This window comes from Ornithorhynchus anatinus, chromosome 2 (genome assembly GCF_004115215.2).
Source record: "Ornithorhynchus anatinus isolate Pmale09 chromosome 2, mOrnAna1.pri.v4, whole genome shotgun sequence".
Taxonomy (NCBI): domain Eukaryota; kingdom Metazoa; phylum Chordata; class Mammalia; order Monotremata; family Ornithorhynchidae; genus Ornithorhynchus; species Ornithorhynchus anatinus.
This window is the reverse complement of record NC_041729.1, coordinates 81,800,986-81,824,806: the sequence shown is the minus strand read 5'-3', so window position 1 is coordinate 81,824,806 and position 23,821 is coordinate 81,800,986. Positions and strand designations below refer to the sequence as shown.

At 39.0% G+C, this 23,821-nt stretch overlaps 1 protein-coding gene across 5 annotated transcripts in view; it reads left to right on the top strand.

Moving 5' to 3' along the window:
- UTRN (utrophin) overlaps positions 1 to 23,821 on the top strand; it is a 609,179-nt gene that overhangs the window by 536,668 nt on the left and 48,690 nt on the right. For all 5 annotated transcript variants that reach the window (XM_029047836.2, XM_029047843.2, XM_029047848.2 and 2 more), the window contains 3 exons: positions 7,697 to 7,854; positions 11,281 to 11,447; positions 13,872 to 13,983. In XM_029047836.2, coding sequence (XP_028903669.1) covers positions 7,697 to 7,854; positions 11,281 to 11,447; positions 13,872 to 13,983 — 437 coding nt within the window. The remainder of the gene's footprint in view (positions 1 to 7,696; positions 7,855 to 11,280; positions 11,448 to 13,871; positions 13,984 to 23,821) is intronic.

Here is a 23,821-nt window from a genome sequence, read left to right as displayed (position 1 = left end):
GGGATTAACGCCTTGCCCTGACATTGTACTCATTTATGTGATGAAGGAAAAAGTAATTAGAAAATATTTGCAGATGATGGGAGCAGTAAAAATCGGAGAATATTGGATCACATGTGATAAGAAGGAATAAGCAGTGTCTTAGGAAAGCTCTCTTTCAGTACTACAGAATGATAGTTGTTTTGTTTTTTTAAAATTGCTTGACAACCAAGAAATACAGTAGAATGAGTTTTGTGTGCAGTTGAAAATTGATTGTAGGGTCAAAGGATTAGATGTTGCTGATAGAGTGAGCCAAAGAAGTCATTTAAAAAAAAAATGAGCTTTGCATAGAGGTTTCATTTTGGAGATAATTTCTATCAAGCGAAATCTGATTTCAGCAGTAAAAGTTAAAAGAAACAATTGGTTATTTTCCTAGTATGGCAAATAGAAGCTTTCACTTTCACTTCCAATGTATAGACAGTCACAAATTGTTTTCAAATGTTAAGTCCATAAATTTAAATGAATATAAGCTTAATTTCCCTCTTTTCCTGAAAGAGTGTCTGTGGAAGAATATTAAGGGTCTGAAGCTTATCCAGTTTGTTTTTGGATAAATCTTCACTATGGAACAAATACAGATTGAATAGCTACTCATTTTATGAAAGTGGGATTAGGGACTATACCTTTCTTTCAGAAAATCGGTGTACCAGCTCTAACCAGTATTCCCTGACTCAACTAACTTCCCCATTAATTGCCCAGATTATCACAATCTGTCTTTATTAATCTAAAGGGGAGGTAATAAATTGATTCCTTATCACCTTTCCCAAGGGAGCATTCATTCAAGGTTTCATAAAATTTAGGAATGGCCATATATCATCTCTTTTATTCTCTTGGGGAATGTAAGACATTTTCAAGGCAGCAATTCTAGATTCTGGCAGTATTTAAGAAGGTTTATGTGTTCTGCTAGAGAAAATGAAGGTATTGTAATCAGTGATTCACCACACCCACTCATCCCCAAAAAATATTTGCAGAGGTTTCATGAAGTTCACTTTGGTGATTCAGGTCTCTTTTCAGAATGCTGATTAATTCAAGGACATATTTTCATAAATGTGGTATAATAATATTGTTATTTGTTAAGCACTTACTATGTTCCAACCACTCTTCTAAGCACCGGGGTAGATACAGGGTAATCAGCTTATCCCACGTAGGGCTCACAGTCTTCATCCCCATTTTACAGATGAGGTAACTGAGGCACAGAGAAGTTAAGTGACTTGCCCAAGGTCACACAGCTGACAAGCGGCAGAGCCGGGTTTAGAACCCATGACCTCTGACTCCCAAGCCGGTGCTCTTTCCACTAAGCCACGCTGCTTCTCACGCTGTTATTTGATAACACTCCTCTCCTTCTTGTGGCAATTCATTCATTCATTCAATATTATTTATTGAGCGCTTACTATGTGCAGAGCACTGTACTAAGGCTTGGAATGTACAAATCGGCAATCACACACACACACACACAAACACACATACACACACGCACACGCACTATTACCAGCAAGTAGCTTTAGAAGATTTACATTTTGTTGCAACTGGTCTTTGTGGTCTTCAGTTCCATCATCTTTTCCATGGTACCAGTGGGTATGTCCAACTAGATTAGCCTGTATCTACCTCAGTGCTTATTTCAGTGCCTGGCACATTGTAAGCACTTGACAAATACCAGAAAAAAAATACTTACATTGTTAGCCCTGTATGGGACAGGAACTGTGTCTGACCTGATTATCTTGTATCTTCCCCAGCGCTTAAATCAGTACTTGGCACATAGTAAGTGCTTAACAAATAGCACAGTTATTGTTGTTATAATCAATGTTATCATTATTGGCTTGTGATTTTAACTTTGCAGCTTCAAAACCTAGCTCTTTGTCAAACCATTTTCCATTGCATCATTAATATTCTAGGCACCTCTCTCTCTTTCAGGTTGATCACCTCAGTGCCCAACCCAGTGACAAAACCTTAATTTATTCTGGGTCAATTGATATCAACCCCAGAATTGATTCTTTAATCATCAATTTCAGGGTCTTCAGTCTCTTGAACCTCTATTACTTGTTTTGTCTTATTCTGTAAATAGCCCAGTTCCTGAAGATTATATCTCATTTGCTTGGATTTCTCTTTGACTCCGTAGGTCCTTGTCGGTCTTTATCCCTCTGGGGGATAAAGATGTCATAGCTAACAGGCTGGGTTGGTTAAGCTGCATGATTATTAAGTAAATTGAACCTCTGACCAGATTACCAAGTAAAATTTCATTCTGTTCAATAGTTAATCTTTTTTTATATCTGAAAGTACTTTTTCCTTGAATCTGCCTTTTGTAACTCTCAAAAATTATTTAGATTAGTGATCTATATTTGTTTTCCAGTAAAACCGAATGGAAGGTCATAGTTTTTTATAAGGGCATTAGGCAATCTGTACTAAAGTCTACCATTTTCCCTATCTATAATGTATTTCAATGTCTGTCTCCCCGTGTATGCTCCTTGTGGGCAGGTATCACATCTGCCAACTCGTGTTGCACTCTCCCAAGCACTTATTGCAATGCTTTGCATACAGTAAACACTTAGTAAGTTGACTGACAGTCAGTTTCATAATTCTTTCCAAATATATGTTCATTCTGGTCATTTTTCTAGCAACCCCATACAAATCTCGGGATATCCATTTTCAAAACTAGTGTGTGTTTTTTCTGAGGCAAAGATGGGTATCTGTCTTGAAAATTATCTTTTTCACAAACTAAACATTCAGTATATATATTTTGCATATACTTGAATTGATGGAGAATTGTTCTGGATATAAATTTACTTCAGACTTGTCCCTCTTCCAGTCAGTCCCTCTTTATAACAAGTATATCTATTTTGCATATACTTGAATTGATGGAGAATTGTTCTGGATATAAATTTACTTCAGACTTGTCCCTCTTCCAGTCATTCCCTCTTTATAACAAGTAGGCATAAGCTTTGATGGTGAGCATCTCAGTTTTTTCATGTGTTCAAGATACTCAAGAAGAAATATTCATAAAATCTAGACTCCGCAGAAGATGGAGTTTCTTTAGAAACTCCTATTTTGGTCACATGTGACATCTAGTGAGCCATGACGTCTTAAACAAGTGGAAATGATGAGATTCATTTGAAAAGTAATAATAATAATAATAATAATGTTGGTATTAGTTAAGCACTTACTATGTGCCGAGCACTGTTCTAAGCGCTGGGGTTGACACAGGGGAATCAGATTGTCCCACGTGGGGCTCACAGTCTTAATCCCCATTTTACAGATGAGATAACTGAGGCACCGAGAAGTTAAGTGACTTGCCCAAAGTCACACAGCTGACAAGTGGCCAAGCCGGGATTTGAACCCATGACCTCTGACTCCAAAGCCCATGCTCTTTTCACTGAGCCACGCTGCTTCTTGGCATACCTATCATTCTTTTAATTAAATAATATAATTATAGTTCTTGCAAAAGCTTGTGAAAAAGCAATAATGAAAATTAAATTTATTCTAATTTAATTTAGTTTTCCTGGATATGTGTATAAAGTTATGTTTCATTAACACTGCTGCATTAGTAACCTCAGGCTTTATAGGTGCTTTGAAAATTGTCAGTAGTCTCTGATATATCATTGTGTTACTAAATCAGGCATCATTTTTTAAAGAGAAAGATATTAAATGTCTCCTCCAAGTGCTAGACAACTTCTCTCTTTTTTAAAAGGTTTCATAGAGGCATTGAATGTTTTATTAATTTGAGCTTGTAAAAAATTATAATTTTATTTCCAGAAAATGTTTCAAAATCTTAAATTATGACATTCCCTTCATCATCACGAGTGGTATTTATAGGCCACTTAATGTATGCAGCGCATGTACTAAGCACATCGGTGTGTAAAATACAACAGAGTTGGTAGACATGTTTGCTGTCCACAATGAACTTGCAGTCTAGAAGAGGAGACAGACATGAATACAATAAATAATTTGTAATGTAGAATCCATAGATACATAGGTTCCCTTCTGACCACCTCAAAAATAACTTGCCAAATTGACTCTTTTTTGACTTCCTGGAAACACTGTAATGGTTTTTCACTTCAAAAATTCATATTAAGCCCTAAAAAGAAGGGCAGATTAACCAGAAATTAATGAACCATTCCTATTAAAAGTCAGTTGGATCTCTATTGCTTTATGAGGTAAGGATGGCCTAAATGCATGAAGTCATTTATATGCATTTATACCATATAAAGGCAAAGTGGTATGTGTGTGTGTGTGTGTATGTATATATATATATATATATATAAAATGTAAATGTATATAATCATTCATATAACTATCCTGTCACCCACAGAAACCTCTGATCTTTTGACCCCCCTCTAATATTCTGAAGTTGTCTTGCCTCTTTTGGACTCCATCCCCAACCTACCCTCTTTGACACATAAATCCCAAACCCCCAACATTGCCCTCTCCACTGAACTCAACTCCCTCATACTACTGTCCCTCTGACAATCTTGTACTACTAAACCACATCCTTGGATCACTACCCAGTACAATTTCTGCACTCTTGTACGCAAAGGTGTGAATTGCTCCTGGTGAAAATCCAGAAAGTACACCGACCTTGTCCATCTAAATCTTATCCTCACCTACTTAAACTCTACTCTCTCCTTCTCCTGGCAACAATATTATTATTGATTCTCCATGTCAATTAATATTATTGATTCCCATGTCAATTGCCACTGCTTCAAACTTTAAACTCTCTTCTCAAAACCTCTGTCCCCTCACCCTCCCTGTTTCTTGCTCCTGATAACCTGAGCATGTACTTCATCAATAATATTAAAACTGTCAGGCATGATCTCCCTATAATCTCCTCTGCTCCTCTTCATTCCTTCCCTCCTCTTGCCCCCTTTTTCACTCTCTCATCTTTTTCAGCGGTATCTCAAAAAGTCTCCTCTCAGTCTACTCCATCTACTATGCCTCCTACCCCATCCTTTCATACCTTATCAAAACACTTGCTCCCTCCTTTTTCCCCTCCTTGACTTCAAGCTCTTATTACACAGTAAGTGCTCAATAAATATGATTGAGTTTAACGTACACTTGTTCACTGTCCAATGATTCCTTTTCCTCTGCTTTTAAGCATGCTATTGTGTCCCTTATTCTAAAAAGAAACTTTCCTTGATCCCCCTGCTCTCTCCAGTTATCACAGCACCGCCTTTTTGCTATTCCTCTTCAACTCCTTAAATGAATTGTCTACCCGCATTGCTTCCACTTCCCCTTATCTAATTCTCTCTATGACCACCTGCAGTCACTCCATGAAAACTGCCCTCTCTAAAGTCACCAGGGACCTCCTTCTTGCCAAATTATTGGACTCCACTCCCTCCTAATCCTTGACCTCTCAGCTTACTTCAATAATGTTGATGACCCCATTCTCCTTGGCTTCACTAACACTGAACTCTCCTGGTTCTCCCCCTATCTTTCCAACCACTCCTTCTCAGCCTGTTTCACCAGCTTCTCCTCTACCTCCCACCTCTAACAGTGGAAATCCCTCAATATTCAGTTCTGGGTTCCCTACTATTCTCCCTCTTTCCTTGGAGAACTCATTCGCTCCCATGGCTTCAAGGACCCTGTCTACTCTCATGATTCCCAAATCTTCCTGTCCAATCTCCCATTCTCGCTTGTCTTTGAACATCTCTACTTGAATGTTCCACCAACATCTCAAGCTTGAAATGTCCACAATAGAACTCCTCATATTCCCACCCAAACTTTGTCTTTCCCCAACCTTCCTGTCACTGTAGAAAACACCACCATCATCCCTGTCTCATCGTGCACAAAACCTTGGCATTTTTCTCAACTCATTTCTCTCAGTCAATCCACATATTCAGTCTATTAGCAAGTCATGTATATCTTCACAACATTTCTAAAGTTTGCCCTTTCCACTTATCCAAAATGCTACTATGCTGATCCAAGCACTTAGCATATGCTGCTTTGACTACTATATCAGCCTGTCTCTACCCATTGCAGACCTTACTTCATTCCCCTGTCCAGATTCTTTTCTCCATCCCATATGTCCCCACTCCTCAGGAACTTCCTGTGTTTGTCCATCCACCTCCAGGCCACACACTTCAACTCCTTGAATGCCAGCTTACAGAGAAGCAGCATGGCTTAGTGGAAAGAGCTTGGGCTTGGGAGTCAGAGGATGTGGGTTCTAATCCCGGCTCCACCACTTGTCTGCTGTGCGGCCTTGAGCAAGCCACTTAATTTATCTGAGCCTCAGTTTCCTCATCTGTAAAATGAGGATTAAGACTGTGAACCCCACATGGAACAATCTGATTACTTTGTATGTACCCCAGCGCTTAGAACACAGCTTGGCACATAGTAAGTGCTTAACAAATACCATTATAATTATTATTATTATTATTAACTGTAATGCAGTTTCATCTTTCTCATTGCCCACATTCTCCCTCTGACCTGGAACACCCTCTTTCTTCATATATGATAAAATACCATTTTTCCCACCTCAAAGGCTTACAAAAATCACATCTCCAAGAGGCTTTCCCTGACTTAGCCCTCATTTCCCTTCCTTGCTCACCTCTGCACTTGGATTTGTACCCTTTATAGACTTAATAGGCATCTCACACTCAGCTCCACAGAATATATGTACATATAATGTATTTAAAATTTGTCTCCCTCTCTATTCATTCAATCACATTTACTGTGGGCTTACTGTGTGCAGAGCACTGTACTAAACACTTGGGAAAGTACAATACAGGAATAAAGAAAAATGATTTCTGCTCACAGTGAGCTCACAGTCTGACTGTAAGCTGCAGATGGGCAGGGAATATGTGTACCAACTTTGTATTGTACTCTCCCAAATGCCTAGTTCAGTGCTCTGCATACATTAAGCACTGAATAAATACTGTTGATTGAATTAAGATAATTTGTACCCATTGATATTAACAAGTGATTACGACTGTTCAAGTGTTTTTACTTTCCCTTCAGGGAAGAGTGGGCTACTGTGGAATAGTTTTTTAAAAACTCCATAATAAGAAAGAACATTTATTTCAACTTTTTTGGTTTTCATTAGATGTTTCCAAGCCAAATTTCCAAAAAAAAAAAAAACTTAGAATTTAAAAGTGATAGGGATAGGTTACCAATATCCAATTCATAAAATGGATTCTCAACCACTGATGTTTCATTTTGGAAAAAAAAGTAATAAATATTTTAAAACTTGTTTATCTGGTGAAGTAGTGTTTAGATCAGAGAGTGAGGTGGAGGGTGATTCAGTTCTCTATTACTCAAAGGCTTCACTCTTGTTGGGGCATTTTGTCCTTTATCATGGCTTTGCTTTCCAAAATATTTCTCTCCCTATTGCAAAATAAGAGGAAACAAAGCTATTAATTAAAGAAAAACTTGAGATTAACTCAATCAGTAGTTTTTACTGTGTACCCATCTTATTCAGAACTCTGTACTGTCTGTGCTTGGGAGAGTACAATATAGTTAATAAAAACAACTGTTTCCTTTGAAGAACTTAGAATCTAGCTGGAGGAGACCAACATTAAAATAAATTAGGGGTGGAGGAAGTGGTAGACTCTATAGGACCTAAGTGCTTTCGGGAGGGTTATGAGTATGTAGGTGCTTAGGTAATGTGGAAATGCTGAAGTGGAAGTTGGGATAACTGACTTACCTTACAATTGCTTTTCTTTCTTTGTTATAGATCTCTTTAAGGAGGTAGCAGGGCCTACAGAAATGTGTGACCAAAGGCAGCTTGGCCTTTTACTTCATGATGCCATCCAGATCCCTCGACAACTTGGTGAAGTAGCTGCCTTTGGTGGTAGTAATATTGAACCTAGTGTTCGCAGTTGCTTCCAGCAGGTAATGCAAAACAAAGCAAATACCTAGGCTTTGGTGTTGGAGTACATCTCTTAAGTTGTTGAAAGGATTTCAAGAATGCAGCTACCTATCTATCTATTCCTTCAACCGCTAAAGAAGTAGACAGATAGCTGTGTTAGTGGTGATGTTTTAAAATTTGGATATGAGAAATTGGTTCTAAAACTCATTTAATGTAACACATTGTTATTTCATGTTCTGGTCAAAGTTTTTGTTAAGAATCAATCAGTACCACTTGCTAACCCCATATTGAGAAAGGTATATAGGAATCAGCGTACCTGGGAGGGTACCTAGAAGTCAGGGTACCTGGATTCTAATCCTGGCATTGCCATGTACCTGCTGTTTGACCTTGGCAAGTTTCCTGCCAAGTTTCTTGCCCTGTGCCTCCTTTTCCTCAACTGTAAAATGGGAATGAAATTCCTTTTCCCCATCTTCCTCAAACTGTAACCCCTTTGTAGGACAGGGCCTGTGCCTGACCTGGTTATCTTCTATCTATCCTAGAATTTAGCACAGTGACACTGGGAACAGAGGCAGCAAGAAGGCCTTCCATTGCCTTTTGATACTAAAATGTGGGATCGTGAAGCTTTTTTTTCCTCCCACTTTCTCCACAACTAATGAGGAGGCTAGAGGCATTTCCCTGGAAAATTAAAAGAAAAAATACTGAATTTCACAAATTTTTATGACCACAGCCAAGTCACTTACCTGCAGTTTGCTGTGCTTTCTCCTCTAAGCTTAGGAACGACAGATGCAACCCCTCCTTGTCTCACAGAGAAGTCCTGAGATGGAGATAAACATTATAGCAAATGTAAGGATATGTACATAAGTCCTGTGGGGCTGAGGGTGGGGTAAATATTGTGTCTGAAGATATTCTCTTACAATGTACACTGGAGTGTTTTACTGTCCGTGTAGGACAACTTGTTTAAGAAGTCTGTTTACATTCCAGATTCTCTGGATTTATTTGGTGGGGTAGGAATGTATTGGCACTACCTCAAGTCATTGTAACAAGGTTATGTGATCCAAACAAAACTAAAACAAAATACTATTATATATTTCATCACAGACACAAAACAGAATACTATAAAATTTTAAGGGGGCTAGACCATCTTAGAAGAAAGATTCTAATCGCTTGAATGCCAGATGATCTTACAGAAATCATACCCTTCCTTCTTGAAATGTGAGAGTAGATACAATCCTAAAAGTGAGAGTGGTATTAAAGAGTTTTAACTTCAGATAAAAAATTATCTTAAATTTTGAAAAATAGAATAGTTGTTTTTAAGGGATTAGGAACTGTGAAATATTAATAATGGTACTGTGTATAGTACAAGACAGGCATTTTGCCATCAAAAGCGCTGAAAAGGAGTGATCAATGCAGAGAGAAGAATCATTTTTCAGATTTGATCTCTGAGAATATTGCAATTTATAGCAGTTCCTGTTTGCAGGATTTGTGCAGAGACTAATTTTCCTGCCTAATAGTTACTAAAAGGTGTCAATAGTATAAGAGCAATTTGTGCTGGCAAAAGGAAGCCTACTTTTAGCTCAGCAGCAGTAACAGGCAAGTAATATTGATTACAATTTTAACCCTGCACATTTGAAAATTACTTCATGTTGGGCATTTGACAAGGGCTAGACATTTCACAGTGTTTGCTATTTGTTTTTTGAAGGTCTTTATGAAATTGATTATCGAAGCAGATCTTTTCTCTGACATTCAATTACATGTTGCTTATAGGAATTAGAGTGACAGTAATTGTTTTGGGAGTTTTCTGTGCGTGTTTTTTCTTTTGAGGAAAGACAGAAAAATAAAAAAATATGTATTGGCCAATATAGAATTGTAGTAATTAGTGTGACTTCCCTATCTGTATATATAACTATAAATAGTACTCTTTATTAATTTAATGAATGATTGTTTTGGAGGAATGAGCACAGTCTTTAGGAATTAAAAGTGTGTGATAGAATACAAATCTCTAATAGTATTCTATTTTGTATCTGTAATGGAATATCTTATAGTATTCTGTTTGGTTTTTGTTTGGATCAAATAATTTACAGTGACTTGAGGGAGTATCAGTATATTTCTACCCCGCCAAATATATTCTTACAGCGCTAAACGGATTCAGAGAAATTGGAATATAAACAGATTTCTCAAAGACTCTGAGAGTTTTCCTACAGGGGTAAGGGGTAGTAAAATACTCCAATGTAACTTTTAAGAGTATTATCATCAGACAGAATATTCACCCCTTCTTCAGCCCCAAAGCACTTAAAGTATGTATCTGTAATTTGTTTTTATATCTGTCTCCACCTCTAATAATAATAATAATGATGGCATTTGTTAAGCTATTACTATGTGCAAAGCACTATTCTAAGAGCTCGAGAGGATGCAAGGTGATCAGGTTGTCCCATGTGGGGCTCACAGTCTTAATCCCCATTTTACAGATGAGGTAACTGAGGCACAGAGAAGTGAAGTGACTTGCCCAAAGTCACACAACTGACAAGTAACTGAGCCGGGATTTGAGCCCATGACCTCTGACTCCCAAGCCTGTGCTCTTTCCACTGAATGTCTACATGTCTACAACCTCTGTTATATTGTACTCTCCCAAGTGCTTAGTTCAGTGGTCTGAACACAATAAGCACTCAATAAATACCATTGACTAATAATCTGAAGAGGACTGGAAATAACAGAGAAAAAGAGAAATTCAAAAACAGTGATAATCACCATGGGGAGTGTCCTGTCAAAGGCCTATTCCAGGGACAAAGATAGTGCAGCAGCAGAGAGTAAAGCAAAGATGCCAACAGAAGAGGCAGAAATCACAAAATTGAAGTTTATACCCTTCCCACCTCAAGAAGCTTCTAGGAAAGGCCTTCCCGGAAACTTTTATATTTCCGGCTCTTGCCTAGGAACTGGAAATAGCCCTGTTCCTTCTGGAAATTTAAATATAAAGTGGAAGAATATCTGTGTGTCGCTTATATTATTGTGTTATATTCTCTGAAGCACTTAGTATAGTGCTCTGCATACAGTTAGTGCTCAGTAAATACGATTGATGGATTGATTATTAACAGTTCTTGTTCAAGGAATACTTACTCCAATTTCCTTTTCCATGTATTCCCTTAGCTCCTCCTCTAGCAAGAGGTTTGAGTTGCTGCTTGTAAGATAGTGTAACCCAAAAGTGTTTTTTTAAAGAAGAATTTATATAAAGAAGAGTATTATGGCCCAGGAAATCTTTTAGTTATATTTTTGTATTGCCATTCCCACAGTAACTATTCAAAGACTCTGTTCAGTTCTAGTATCAGAAATTTACCAGCTAAGTTTTACAAACAACTTTGTATGTTTTTTGGTTTAAACGTAGAGATGAGAACTAAAATCTCACAGTAGAAACCAAGTTTTATTTAAAAAAATGATTCTTGATTTTACTTCACCAGAATAACAACAAGCCAGAAATAAATGTGAAGCAGTTCATAGACTGGATGCGTTTAGAGCCACAGTCAGTGGTATGGCTGCCAGTTTTACATAGAGTGGCAGCGGCGGAGACCGCAAAACATCAGGCAAAGTGTAACATCTGCAAGGAATGTCCAATTGTCGGGTTCAGGTAAGAATTGTTTGTGGTGTCCCCATTTTTGTGATCAGGAGTTGAAATATATATTTGTATATCTTCCGTGTAAGTCACACTTGCCCTTCCAACCACGTATGATTCCACCTACACTTATTAAAATTACAATTTTCTTTCATCTTAAAGCTTATTTCTCATATTTCTATCCCCAAAACTATTGTGCCCCTTTTCTTATTTTATCTGCATCAGGTTCTACACAGGTTGCAAAAATATTCAAACATGGTTCTTTTCATGACTGACAGAAATATAACTTTCTGAGCTAAATTACCTTCCCGGAGTTTCCAAAACATGATCTGGAATATAAAGAGGCTTCAGCCTCTTCCAGAGGGCTCAAGGAGTACTTCAAGAGAGCAAAAGAAAATACATGACTACAGCGTAAGGAGCTGAAAATTAAATTTAAATTTTTCTCAAGTGAAGTGCTTGGCCCACCTGCACTAATACATGTTACTTAAAGGCCATATTAAGTGATATACTAATATTAAAAACTAATGAAATGTGGATCATGTATGAAGAACATTATTTTTGACCTCGGGAGACTTTCCAACCTTATTTATTTGGCTCTGCTCTAAGCTTTTTACCTCAGTAATGTTTCACACACTGTTCTAAGGAACGTATTCATCTAGAGTGTCATGACCCACAGAATCCATTCTAAAATGCCTATTCAACTTTTTCCTTTTCAAGGAGGTGAACAGTAAACATTCTCCTCACTAAATTTGGAAACACATCAAAAAACCAACTCAGCATTTTCCAGGGAGAAACTCTAGATTCCCTTCTCAAGTGTTATAGGACAGGGACACAGACATTTTACCTGTATGAACTACAGCAGCAAGAGCACTGTTCAAATTCAGATAAGATTTGGATTCTCAGTTAAAATTACAATCAGTTTAAAGTTAGGTGTAGAAAGGCTTATGGTGATATTATCATCTCCACAAGATTTTTTAAAAGATGTTTCTCTATAAAGCTATGAGTACAGATTTCAGATCCAACTTCTTGCTCTTGAACAACTTGGAAAAGCAACACTTAGAAGATAGCTAGGATTTCCCCAAAATAACACTGAAGACTTCTAAACCCCATCCCAGCTCTGAGCAACCAAGGAGCCCAGCTCCTTTCCTCTCTGTTTCCTAGCTCAGCTCCATCACAGGTGGGAGCAGTTTTTCATCCTATTGGTTCAAAAGTCAGGCCCTCCCAAGTTTATTCCAAACACCCTTTAAGTGGGCAGGGGAGGGGAGAATGATTGTACTAATCTGGTGGCTTCCTATGGCTTGGTTAACATGGTGGTGTTTTTACTTATTAACTTAAAAACAAAAGTAGTATGGCATAGTGGGAAGAGAAGAGCACTGGCCTGGGAGTCAGGGACCTGGGTTCTAATCACGACTCTGCCACTTCTCTGCTGTGTGACCTGGGGCAAGTCACTTAACTTCTCTGTGCCTCAGCTGCCTCCTGTACAAAAGTGGGGATTCAATACCTGTCCCACCTCCCACTTAGATTATGAGCCCCATGTGGGACCTGATGTCTTCCCCAGCACATAGTACAGTGCTTGACACATAGTAAGTGTTTAACAAATTCTATTATTATTCATTTTTTAATTATTTTTATCATGACTATTATTATCATCGCCATCATTGTCATCATCATCATTGAAAGTGCCCTTTTTTAAAAGAAGCCACCCAAGAGGAAAAGTAACTTTGGCATACCCTGTAAAGTCTTTACAGTGCCTCGTAAAGTCCTGTAAAGTCTTACCCTGTCAGCCCAGTATTATTTGTCTTTTAAAAAGTTTTAAGTATCCTTTGTATGTAACGGTGTTTAAACATTGTGTTGTAATTAAGATTTTTCTTTACCATACTGTGGTATTTTATGCGTTACTTTTCATTCCTAATCTGCACTGATTATTCCCGGTTTTCATTTTGTTATAGAGTAGGAAAAAAAAACTACATGAAATCAATGTAATAAAATATGCATGTGCATCTGGAGTGGCATTATTGTGAGTAAATTTTTAAGGTGTATTAGTGAAAGTGGAAAGTGTCTCTTTAGAAATTTTGAATGGTACAGTTAATTATGAGTCTGGTTTTATTTCCGTTCCACCATTGTATATTGTTTGTGTATCCTAAATTCCAACATCCAGGCACAGTTCCTTTGATTACTAAACATTTGAACATGTGGAAACATTTTTAGCCTCTTTTTGGATTTTTATCAGTGCTGACCTTTCTCACAGGAGAGGTGATTTCAGTAATTACACAATTCAATGCCCCCCAAACAACTGGGTCAGTGAGATGTCTCCAGGCATATGGAGAACTCCATCTCTCCTTTTCCTGGTGTCTCTAAGAAATGAAATTACCAAATGTAGAATATTGTACTGATTTTTGAGCTGAATGATCTGACTAACTCTTGACCCCCGCCCTCCAGGTACAGAAGCCTAAAGCATTTCAACTATGATGTCTGCCAGAGCTGCTTCTTCTCGGGTCGAACAGCAAAGGGCCATAAATTGCACTACCCAATGGTGGAATACTGCATACCTGTGAGTACCAATTCCACTGTTTCTTAACAAATAGACTGAGCTAACACAACTTGGGTCTAAGACTCTCTTGCCTAGTCTTGATATTTCCTAATTTTATGTTTATAATATGTATGTATAAAACATATAAAATAAATATTATTTATGAGTCACTTACTCTAATGAGCATTTTCCTTAGTTCCAGTCTCATCCTGGCTCTGCCACTTGTATGCTGGGTGACCTTGGACAAGTCACTTCACTTCTCTGTGCCTCAGTTATCTCATCTGTAAAATGAGGATTAAGACTGTGAGCCCCATGTGGGGCAGGGATTGTGTCCAACCTTACTACTTTTATCTACCCTAGTGCTTAGAACAGTGCTTGGCACAAAGTAAGTGCTTAACAAATACCAGAATTATTATTATTCCATATATCCTGACTGGTATCATGGCATAACCCTAACTGGGCCCTGGGATCTCCCATTTGTGCAGAGTTGAACTGTTTCCCTAGAGGAGCAGTGTGGAATAGTGGAAAGAGCATGTGCTTGAGAGTCAAGAGGACCTGGGTTCTAGTACTGGCTCCACCACATACCTGCTGTGTGACCTTGAGCAAGTCATTTAACTTTGCTCTGTCTCAGTTTCCTCATCTGTAAAATGCAGATTCAAAACCTGTTCTCCCTTCTACATAGATTGTGAGCCCCATGTGAGACCTGTTTGTCTTGTATTTACCCCAGTGCTTAGTACAGTGCTTGGCACATGGCAAGTGCTTAACAACTACTACAGTTATCGTTATTTCCCTTGACCTCTTGTTCCTAACTCAAAGACTGCAACATTTGACTGCTGTCAATTCTGGTATCCATCATTAGACTCCTGGCATCTCTGGTTGCTCAGCACACCAAATGAGATGGAACCTTGTACAATTTGAATCCACTAACTGGCCAAGGAAGTGTTCCCATAAAGCAGAGGGCTAAGAGCAAGGCAAGATTAGGCTGTTTCACAGCAGTCTTGTTTGACCTCCCTCAGCTGCCTTGGGAGTGGGCATGAATTGGGATTGTGTAAGAAGCAAGTTCCAAATCCATGGTCCACAAAACTGTTATTACCTAAAGGTTTGGGGTTATGTGGTGATTTTCTTATAATGGAGTCGGTTTAAGATTTGAATAACTATGTTTATTATTTTGAAAAATAAGAAATGTAAGCAGAGTTTCTAAGGCACTGCAAAAAAACCTGTGGCTGTTGTTGAACCAAGTGGGACAGATGGGTCCAATGGAAGTGGGTTGGATTGACATAAAGCCAAGGTTAGTTGAAGTCGAAGTCCACCACCTCTTATCCTCCAGATGCTGGTGCTGACTCCATAGGAGCAAGTGATGACAATGTTCCCATGTGATTTGCCCTGAGGGGATGAAACTAAGCATTAGTGTCTAATTTCCAAGGCTTTTTGGCAAGGGACCAGAGATGGAGCCAACATCTTGGTTCCACCTTTTGATCGTTGAATGTTTCCCATATATGAAATTTATTTTAGTGTCTGTCTTCCCTGTCAGTAAGCACCTTGATGGTAGGGATTGGGTCTACCAACTATGTTATATTCTCTAAAGTCCTTAGTATTGATTGATAAAATACTATGGGGGTGGGGATGTTTCGTGACCATTTTTCTCACAGTGGCTCCAGCTCTATTACTGTAGGCCTGGAGCAGTCATTAGTAAGTCCAGGCCAGAAGCATCCAAATGTCTGTCCACTCCCCGGGGTGCATGCAGTCTGTAGCCTCAAACCCTGTTATACCCAAGGCAGATTGCCCAGTCTGCATGGGCACACCTGAACTAAGACACCCAAACAGCTCATCCTCACAGGGCTGTGGGGCCAATGACAAGAGGTGCCCATAACCTGGTCCCAGAATTTGGAGAAGGCAACAGAAATGGAGGAAGAGGAGACAGAGAAGCAGTGAGATCTAGTGGATGAAGCAGGGGCCTAGGAGCCAGAGGACCTGGGTTCTAATCCTGACTCCACCACTTGTCTGCTGTGTGACCTTGAGGAGGTTACTTCACTTGTCTGCCCCAGTTTCATCAACTGCAAAATGGGGACTCAATATACTGTTCTCCTTCTTGCTTAGACTGTGAGCCCCAAATCAGACAGGGATGGTGTCCAGCCTGATTAATTTGTATCTAGCACAGTGCTTAGAAAAGTGCTTGACACATAATATGTGCTTAACAAATACCGCAAAAAAGAAACGGCTTGAGAGGAAGAGAGAAGAACCTTAACCTTTCTCTTCTTTCATCCCTTTTTCCATTCCTCCCTCCTCCTTACCTTCTCCATCTTCCAACCTGCTCCATCTGCTTTTTCTGCCCTATTTTAGTCCCTTTCCCCCTTTCTGTCATTCCTGTTTTTCACATCCCCATTTATCCATGCTCCCTGCAGTGTCCCCTATGAAAGCTCGGCAGACCTGGCTGCCTACTCCTTGCAGGCATAGCCATCAGAGAGGGGAAGGAAGGGGTCAAAATGTACTTTTAGCATATTATTGTTGTTTTGGTTTGCCACTCAACTGAGCTCATTGGTTGATGTAACATATGTGAACATGACATATGCATGAACATCCTAATTATATATTGATGCCTTTCTGCCGCAGCTAGTCCTGCTTTGGAGGGTTGGGTGGCAGAGAGAAAGCAAATATGCCCTGCTCCTCCGACAGCCATTTTATTACTGAATTATCTTGACAGTCATTGAGTTCTCATTCCATCCAGCTGAATTTCTCTTGGTTCCATTTAACTCTGGTGGCTCTTATTCAGTCGGCAGTGGACATGAAGAAAAAAAGTCACTATCCTCAATGAAAAATTCATTTGCTTGAATAGAGTAATTCAGTTACTCCTTAATCTTCCCTTCTCTAAGCTAAATAACAGCAATGACATTAACTTTTCTCATAGGCCATATTTTACATCCTTTAATCACTTTTCTCATTTTCTTTGGACATTCTCTTCACAACCCATATAGAATGCGCTAAGTACAGTGCTTTGCCCACAGTAAGTGTTCAATAAATGCGATGGAATAAATGAGTGCATGAATGCCCCAAACTGGATAAGTGCAACCAGTTCTCCTGAAGCAGGGGTTGCATTCTCATAAAATCTCACGTTAAGTAAAACTCATGTTGTTGTCCTCACAGTATCCAATGGTGCAGGCCTATGACCATGTACGTGTATCCAAGCTGATTCTCTGACACTGCATTTCACTGTACCCAAACAGATTCATGCTGTCAGCAATTGTTCCCTAAATCCCAAATAATGCTTTAGCCAAAATGGGTAATGATAAAGCATGTTATGGCTTGTACCCCAATTTTGGCCTCACCTGATCAGTGTATAGTGAAAGGATTACTTTCCAGAGCTTGAATGTCATGTTCTAGTTGGCACATCTTAGGACCACAGTGCCTTTTTTATCACAGTGTGACATTATTCACATAGTGTTTCACTTCTAAGGCTTTCTGTGGAACAGGTGCTGTGCCATTCTTCCTCTGTGCTGTATTTGGAGTCATTGAGTTTATTTTCCCCCACCTTAAGTACCTTGTATTTGTCCTTATTAAATTTCATACTGTGTTTACAGGATCTTTCTTCTAATTTGTCTAAGACACTTTGAATTCTATTCCCGCTTGCCAACTTTTTGCCACCTGACCCAGTTTTGTACGTCTATCTGTTCTGTTTCTTTAGGCAATTCATAATATTGCGCTTTCTCCAAAAGTCTTACCATCCAGATCCTTCCTTAGTTTCCTAATGTCATATTGCAAAAGATGTTCATTTAGGATTTTCATCTTTCTCCAAAGTTGATGCTAAACTGATTTTATTACTTCCTGGAAAATAAAACCAATGCAAATTCCTTCAGTAGCGACATATATCAGTGCTAATTAGGATTGACTCTCATCCCAGATTTCTGTCTGCATCCCTTAGCCTGCCTTCATATAGAGTTAAGGGTTGCCTATTTGTGCTTCTGTATTCTAGTTTAGACTTGATGTAAGCTAGACTTCTTGTCATCTTAGCCTTAGACTGTTAGCTTATCCCTTCTATCAAGTCTGATGGCCAAAGAATTTAGAATCTTCTTTTTTTTTATCATTCTTGTCATTTGGGATAGTCTCCTGACATCTCTCTTAAACTCTCTTCTGCTGTGTCTAATCTTTTTTATCTGTTTCTCTTATTTATTCCATCATTTAGGGTGATTTTGTTTTGAAGTGCATGTGGCAAAATTTTGTCTTTCCTGAGAAGAACCAAGGGAAGTGTGTGTTGGTGGGGGGGTACTCTATATCCAATTTTTATATTTTTAGATTCTTCCTTTTAGTTCATGCCTGCAAGATATTTTCTTGCAGGACTTCTAAAAATCCAATTTGAAGTCCCTAAAGAGAATGAGAAATTTGAGGAAATGCACTCAAAAGAGTACTGTATCTAGAACTTTCCATTCCTTCCCCAAACCATTACAGCCAGCATGTGCCATTCAGGCACATGAGAAATGTCAGCTTGGAGAACAGAAGTTATTTTACTGACCCCCATCCCAGAGAGGTAGGAGAAGCAGTGTGGCCTAGTGAGAAGACTATAGGCCTGTGAGTCAAAGAACCTGGGTCCTAACCCAGACTCTGCCCCCTTGTTTTCTGTGTTACCTAGGGAAAACACATAGAGGCATGTGTTCTCTATGCCTCGGTTACTTCATTTGTAAAGTGGGGATTACATTCTACTCTCTATTGCTTAGATTCTGATCCCCATTTGGGACAGGGACTTAGTCTAACCTAATTATCTTGGACCCACCTCAGCTCTTAGTAAAGTCTTTGGCAAATAGTAAGGGCTTAACAAGTACCACTTTAAAATAAAAACAAGAAACCAACATGGCCTAGTAGAAAGAGTTCAGGCTTGGGAGTCAGGGTTCTAGTATTAGCTTTGCCACTTATCTGTTGTGTGAGTAGGGTCAAGTTACTTAACTTCTTTCTTCTCTTCCTCAGTTTTCTCATCAGTAAAATGGTGATTCCCCTCCCCCACAGGACTGTTATGTGTTGCATGGGACAGGACTGTGTCCAACCTGATTATCTTGTATCAGAGTGTTTATTAATAATAGTAATAATAATGGATAATAGTGGTACTTGTTAAGTGCCTAGTGCTTAGTACAGTGCTTGGCACATAGTAAGCACTGAACACATACCGTTATTATTATCATTTAGCACTTTGTTACTCATTCCAGCCCCACAGCACTTGTGAAAATATCCTTATGCTCTATTACTTTCCCTATGTATAATTTATTGTACTGTCTGTCTCCTCATGTAGACAGGAAGCTATTTGTGTGTAGGGATCTTGTCAGACAATTCAATCATTTTATACTTTCTGAAGTGCTTAATACAGTGTTCTGCACACAGTAAGCAGCAGTCAAGAAATACCATGGTTATTATTATACTGATTGTTATTATGAAGAACAAGAACAGATGAGACAGTTAATGGAATTCCTCTACAACTTTCAAGCTTGTTACAGAGGACATGAATTAGATAAAAAATATCTAGACTGTAAGTGCTTATTTTATTTTATTTTATTTTTATTTTATTTTTATTTTTTAAAAAAATCAAGAATCCAGTGTGTATGCTGCATAATTAGATATTTGTGTTAAAGGCAGCAAAGTAGTTTCTATTTTCATTCACTTAACATCATTGGTCTCTCATTTTTTACTGTGCAGATCTTTTAGCATCCAGCATGTCATCTACTGCCCACTTCTCATAAAAAAATCATTTCTTAGCCAATTTCTCACTGTGTATTTTCGACGAGGAGGGTTGTAATTCATGTTATCAATTAATTTTTTCTTCCTTGCCAGCTGGGACATCTGACAGGAATGTAAAAATATGCATGGCTGTCAGGTTTGACAAATTTTTTGAGGTTATTGTACTTCCATAGTGGTTTGTAATTTGCTGAGAATTACTCAATTGTTGTTCTAATGTGTGTTGACACATCAGTGTTTTGCAGTTTTCTTGTGAAGGTGGTGATCAATATTTTATTTCCCTGAAGATGTTCATAATATGATAAACCAAACATAATAAAATATTAAACCAAATGCCAACAACCGCCAGAGGAAGATTCCATTCGGACCCAATAAAACCTCTTCTCTATCTTGCCTCCTCTAGACCCCATTCCCAAAAGCCTGATTGTTTCTGACATTTAGACTGAACAATAATTTTCCTGAGTGTTGCATACTGCCAGTCCCTAATTCTTTGCCAGCCACAAAGCCGTATTACACAGGTAATTTTCAGGATATTCACATCACTTCAAGTTTTTGAGTCTGGCCCAAGACTTTTTTTATGGATGAGCATACTTTTTTACTGCCCCATGAAAAATAGAAGGAATGCTTCCAAACACAAAACTGTTGAATAAAAATATGGGATATTTTCAGTTGAGTGGTTTAGGGAAAGTAGTATTTTCTTTAGAAGTGTAGTGTAATAAGCAAAAGAATTACTGAAATGCTAATTTCTCTCTTTGTCACAGCATATATTTTATCTGTCATCTTTAAATATGGTCCTTTATCTTTTCTAATTTCTGGAAAAAAAGTTTCTTAGTTCAAAAGATTGAAAAGCTCACCTTGAAATTTAATTTTGATACACTTCATTTCTGCTGTCTTGATTTTAACGCCTTGAACTACCCTGCTTTAGTCATCTCCACAAGTAAATATAATGAAGGTATACATTCAGGTAAGGACTTAAACTTCACTTCTTTTTGTAGATTTGTGAGACCTTCAAAAGGTGTTCTTTTTCCTGTCAACATTGAAAAGGCTTTAGGTGCTCAGTTCCCACAAGCATTAATGAAAAGACTTTTGCCTGGGTTTCCTTAACTGACTGTGGAAAGATAGACATGGTTTCTTGAGGCAAGCCCAGCATCTAGTGCATTGTGGATAAGCAGTCAAACCAAATCAGTGATAATGGTTCAAGAAACTATAGAGTAGATCATTGGAGAATGGAGCAGAATCATTAACTGTAAGCTCCTTGTGGGCAGAGAACATGTCTATCAACTCTGTTATTGTACTCTTCCAAGTGCTTAGTACAGTGCTCTGCAGAGTAAGTGCTCAATAAATATGATTGATCGAAAAAAGTTTTCTAGATAAGCATATAGCCCAGACAAGTTGATGTCTCATAGGCCCATAACCTTGGCATTGTCCTTGACTGATCTCTCTCATTCAATCCACATATTCAGTCTATCATCACATCCCCCTTTCCTCTCCATCCAAACTGCTACCACATTAATCCAAGCACTTATCCTATCCCACCTTGATTATTGCATCAGCTTCCTCGCTGGCCTCCTTGCCTCCTGTCTCTTCCTACCTCAGTCCATACTTCTCTCTCTGCCTGGATCATTTTTCTACAAAAATGTTGTCCATGTTTCCCCACTCCTCAAGAAATTCCAGTATTTGCCCATCTACCTCCTCATCAAACTGAAACTACTTACGATCAGCTTTAAAGCACTCGATCAGTTTGCCTCCTCCTCCCTTAACTCACTGTTCTCCTATTACAAACCAGTCCACACACTTCTCTCCTTTAATGCCAACCTACTGAACCTCGATCTTGTCTATTTTGCCACTGACACCTCATCCACATCCTGCTTCTGGCCTGGAATGCCCTCCCTCTTCATATCTGACAAGGTGATCACTCTCCCCACCTTCAAAGCTTTATTGAAGGCACATATCCTCCAAGAGGCCTTCCCTATCTAAGCCCTCTTTCCCTCTTCTCCTACCTCTTCTGTGACACTCTGATTTGCTCCCTTTATTCATCCCTCCCAGCCCCCCCAAGCACTTATGTATATATCCGTAATTTATTCATATTAATGTCTGACTCCCCCTCAAGACTGTTAGCTCATTGTGGGCAGGAAATGGGTTTGCTAAATGCTATGATATCATTATATTGTACTCTACCAATTGTACTCCCACTGTGGGGGATTTGAAAGCAGCACGGCATAATGGATAGAACATGGTTCTAGGAGACAGAAAAGGTCATGAGTTCTAATCCTGGCTCTGCTACTTGTCTGCTGTGTGACCTTGGCCAAGTCACTTCACTGTGCCTCAGTTATCTCATCTGTAAAATGGGGATTGAGACTGTGAGTCCCACTTGGCACAGGGATTCTGGGTCCACCTCAATTTACACTGTGAGGGAGGGGACTCAGAACTCATTGTGGGCAAGGAACGTTTCTTCCAACTCTGTTATATTGTACTCTCCTGAACAGTTAATACAGTGCTCTGCACACAGTAAGCTGATCAATTAATACGACTGATTGAATTGAGCCCTGAGGGACTCCCATATTTAGGGAGAATTAGAAAATATTTTACAATAGTCCCAAAATAGCTCACCCTAGTGTCCCTTTTGCTCTAGATATAGTTAAAGCAGAGTGAAATTCATGACCACATGGAAGTACTTCTGTCTCCATCCCAGGGAAGCAGCCAACAAGCACAGTACAGTACACCAAACCACCCCCACCCCCCGCCAAAACAAAAAACTAAGACTTCATTTCAGACTTCTAACCCCAACTCTACCTCAGTGTCATCTGTCTCAGCACCAGCCCTTTGCCTACATCCTCCTTCTGGACTAGAACTCCCTTCCCCTTCATATATGACAGACCACCTCTCTCCTCACCTTCAAAGGCCTATTAAAACCATACCTCCTCCAAAAGGCCTTCAATAACTAGGTCATCATTTCTCATATTCTCCTTCCAGTCTATATAGCCTATGCACTGGGATCTATATCCCTTAAGTTCCTGATACCCTACCCCTTGCCTTATGATATCTTTACACTCTACTATTCCTGTATCAATAATTTACTTTAATGTCTATTTCCCCCTGTAGACTCTGAGTTCTTTGTCAGGAGGGATCATGTCTACCAACTCTACTGTAATGTTCTCTCCCAAGAATTTAATACGGTGCTTGGCACACAGCACTTAGTAAATATTACTGACTGATTCTTATCCTAGTTCCCTCTTAGGAAAATGCCCCATCCACAAAGTGGTGGAGCTCTCTCACTGTGAGCATACCAACTCTGCTGTAGTGTACTCTTCCAATCACTTAGTATACTAAGTGCTCTGCACACTGTAAGTGCTCAAATAAATACCACTGATTAATTGATTGGCAGGGAAATCAAACTCCTCTAATAATGCTCCAATAGTGCATGGAAGTATAAATTAAACCATACCCTTTGCACCCTGGGACTTGTTGTTTTGGTTGTCCTTCCTGCCCTGCAAAAGAGAAGCCACGTGGTCTAGCAGAAAGCACACAAGTCTGCAAGTCAGAAAGCCAGGGTTCTAATCCCAGCTCCTCCACTTGTCTGTTTTGTGGCCTTGGGCAAGTCACTTAAATTCTCTGTGCCTCGATTACCTCATCTGTATGAGCAGGGAATGTCTGCTATATTGTGGTGTTCTCTCCCAGGTACTTAGTACAGTGCCCTGTACACAGTAAAGCACTCAATAAATATGACTGATTGATTATAAAATTAGGATTAAGACTATGAGCCCCATTTGGGACATAGACTGTGCCTAACCATGATTATCTTGGATCTATCCCAGTGCTTATTACAGTGCCTTGCACATAGTAAGCAGTTAAATACCCTGTATATATTTCGCCAGTCCTTAGATCAACCTTGTTTTAAAGGGTTTTATAACACACACTTCACGTGTGAACCTGGCCTCATTAATATCCATCCTAATTTATAGGATCATACCATATATTTGTAACTTTTCCTTCTATATCACTTACTAGTCCTAGTAACCTAGCCAATTTAATAATCTATCCAATCTATGAACCTGTCTAATCCCTTCATGAACTTTCTGGCAATTATGGCCTGCTCAAATCATAGGAGTAATGCTTTCCTTATATTTACCACCCATAGGGTAAAGAA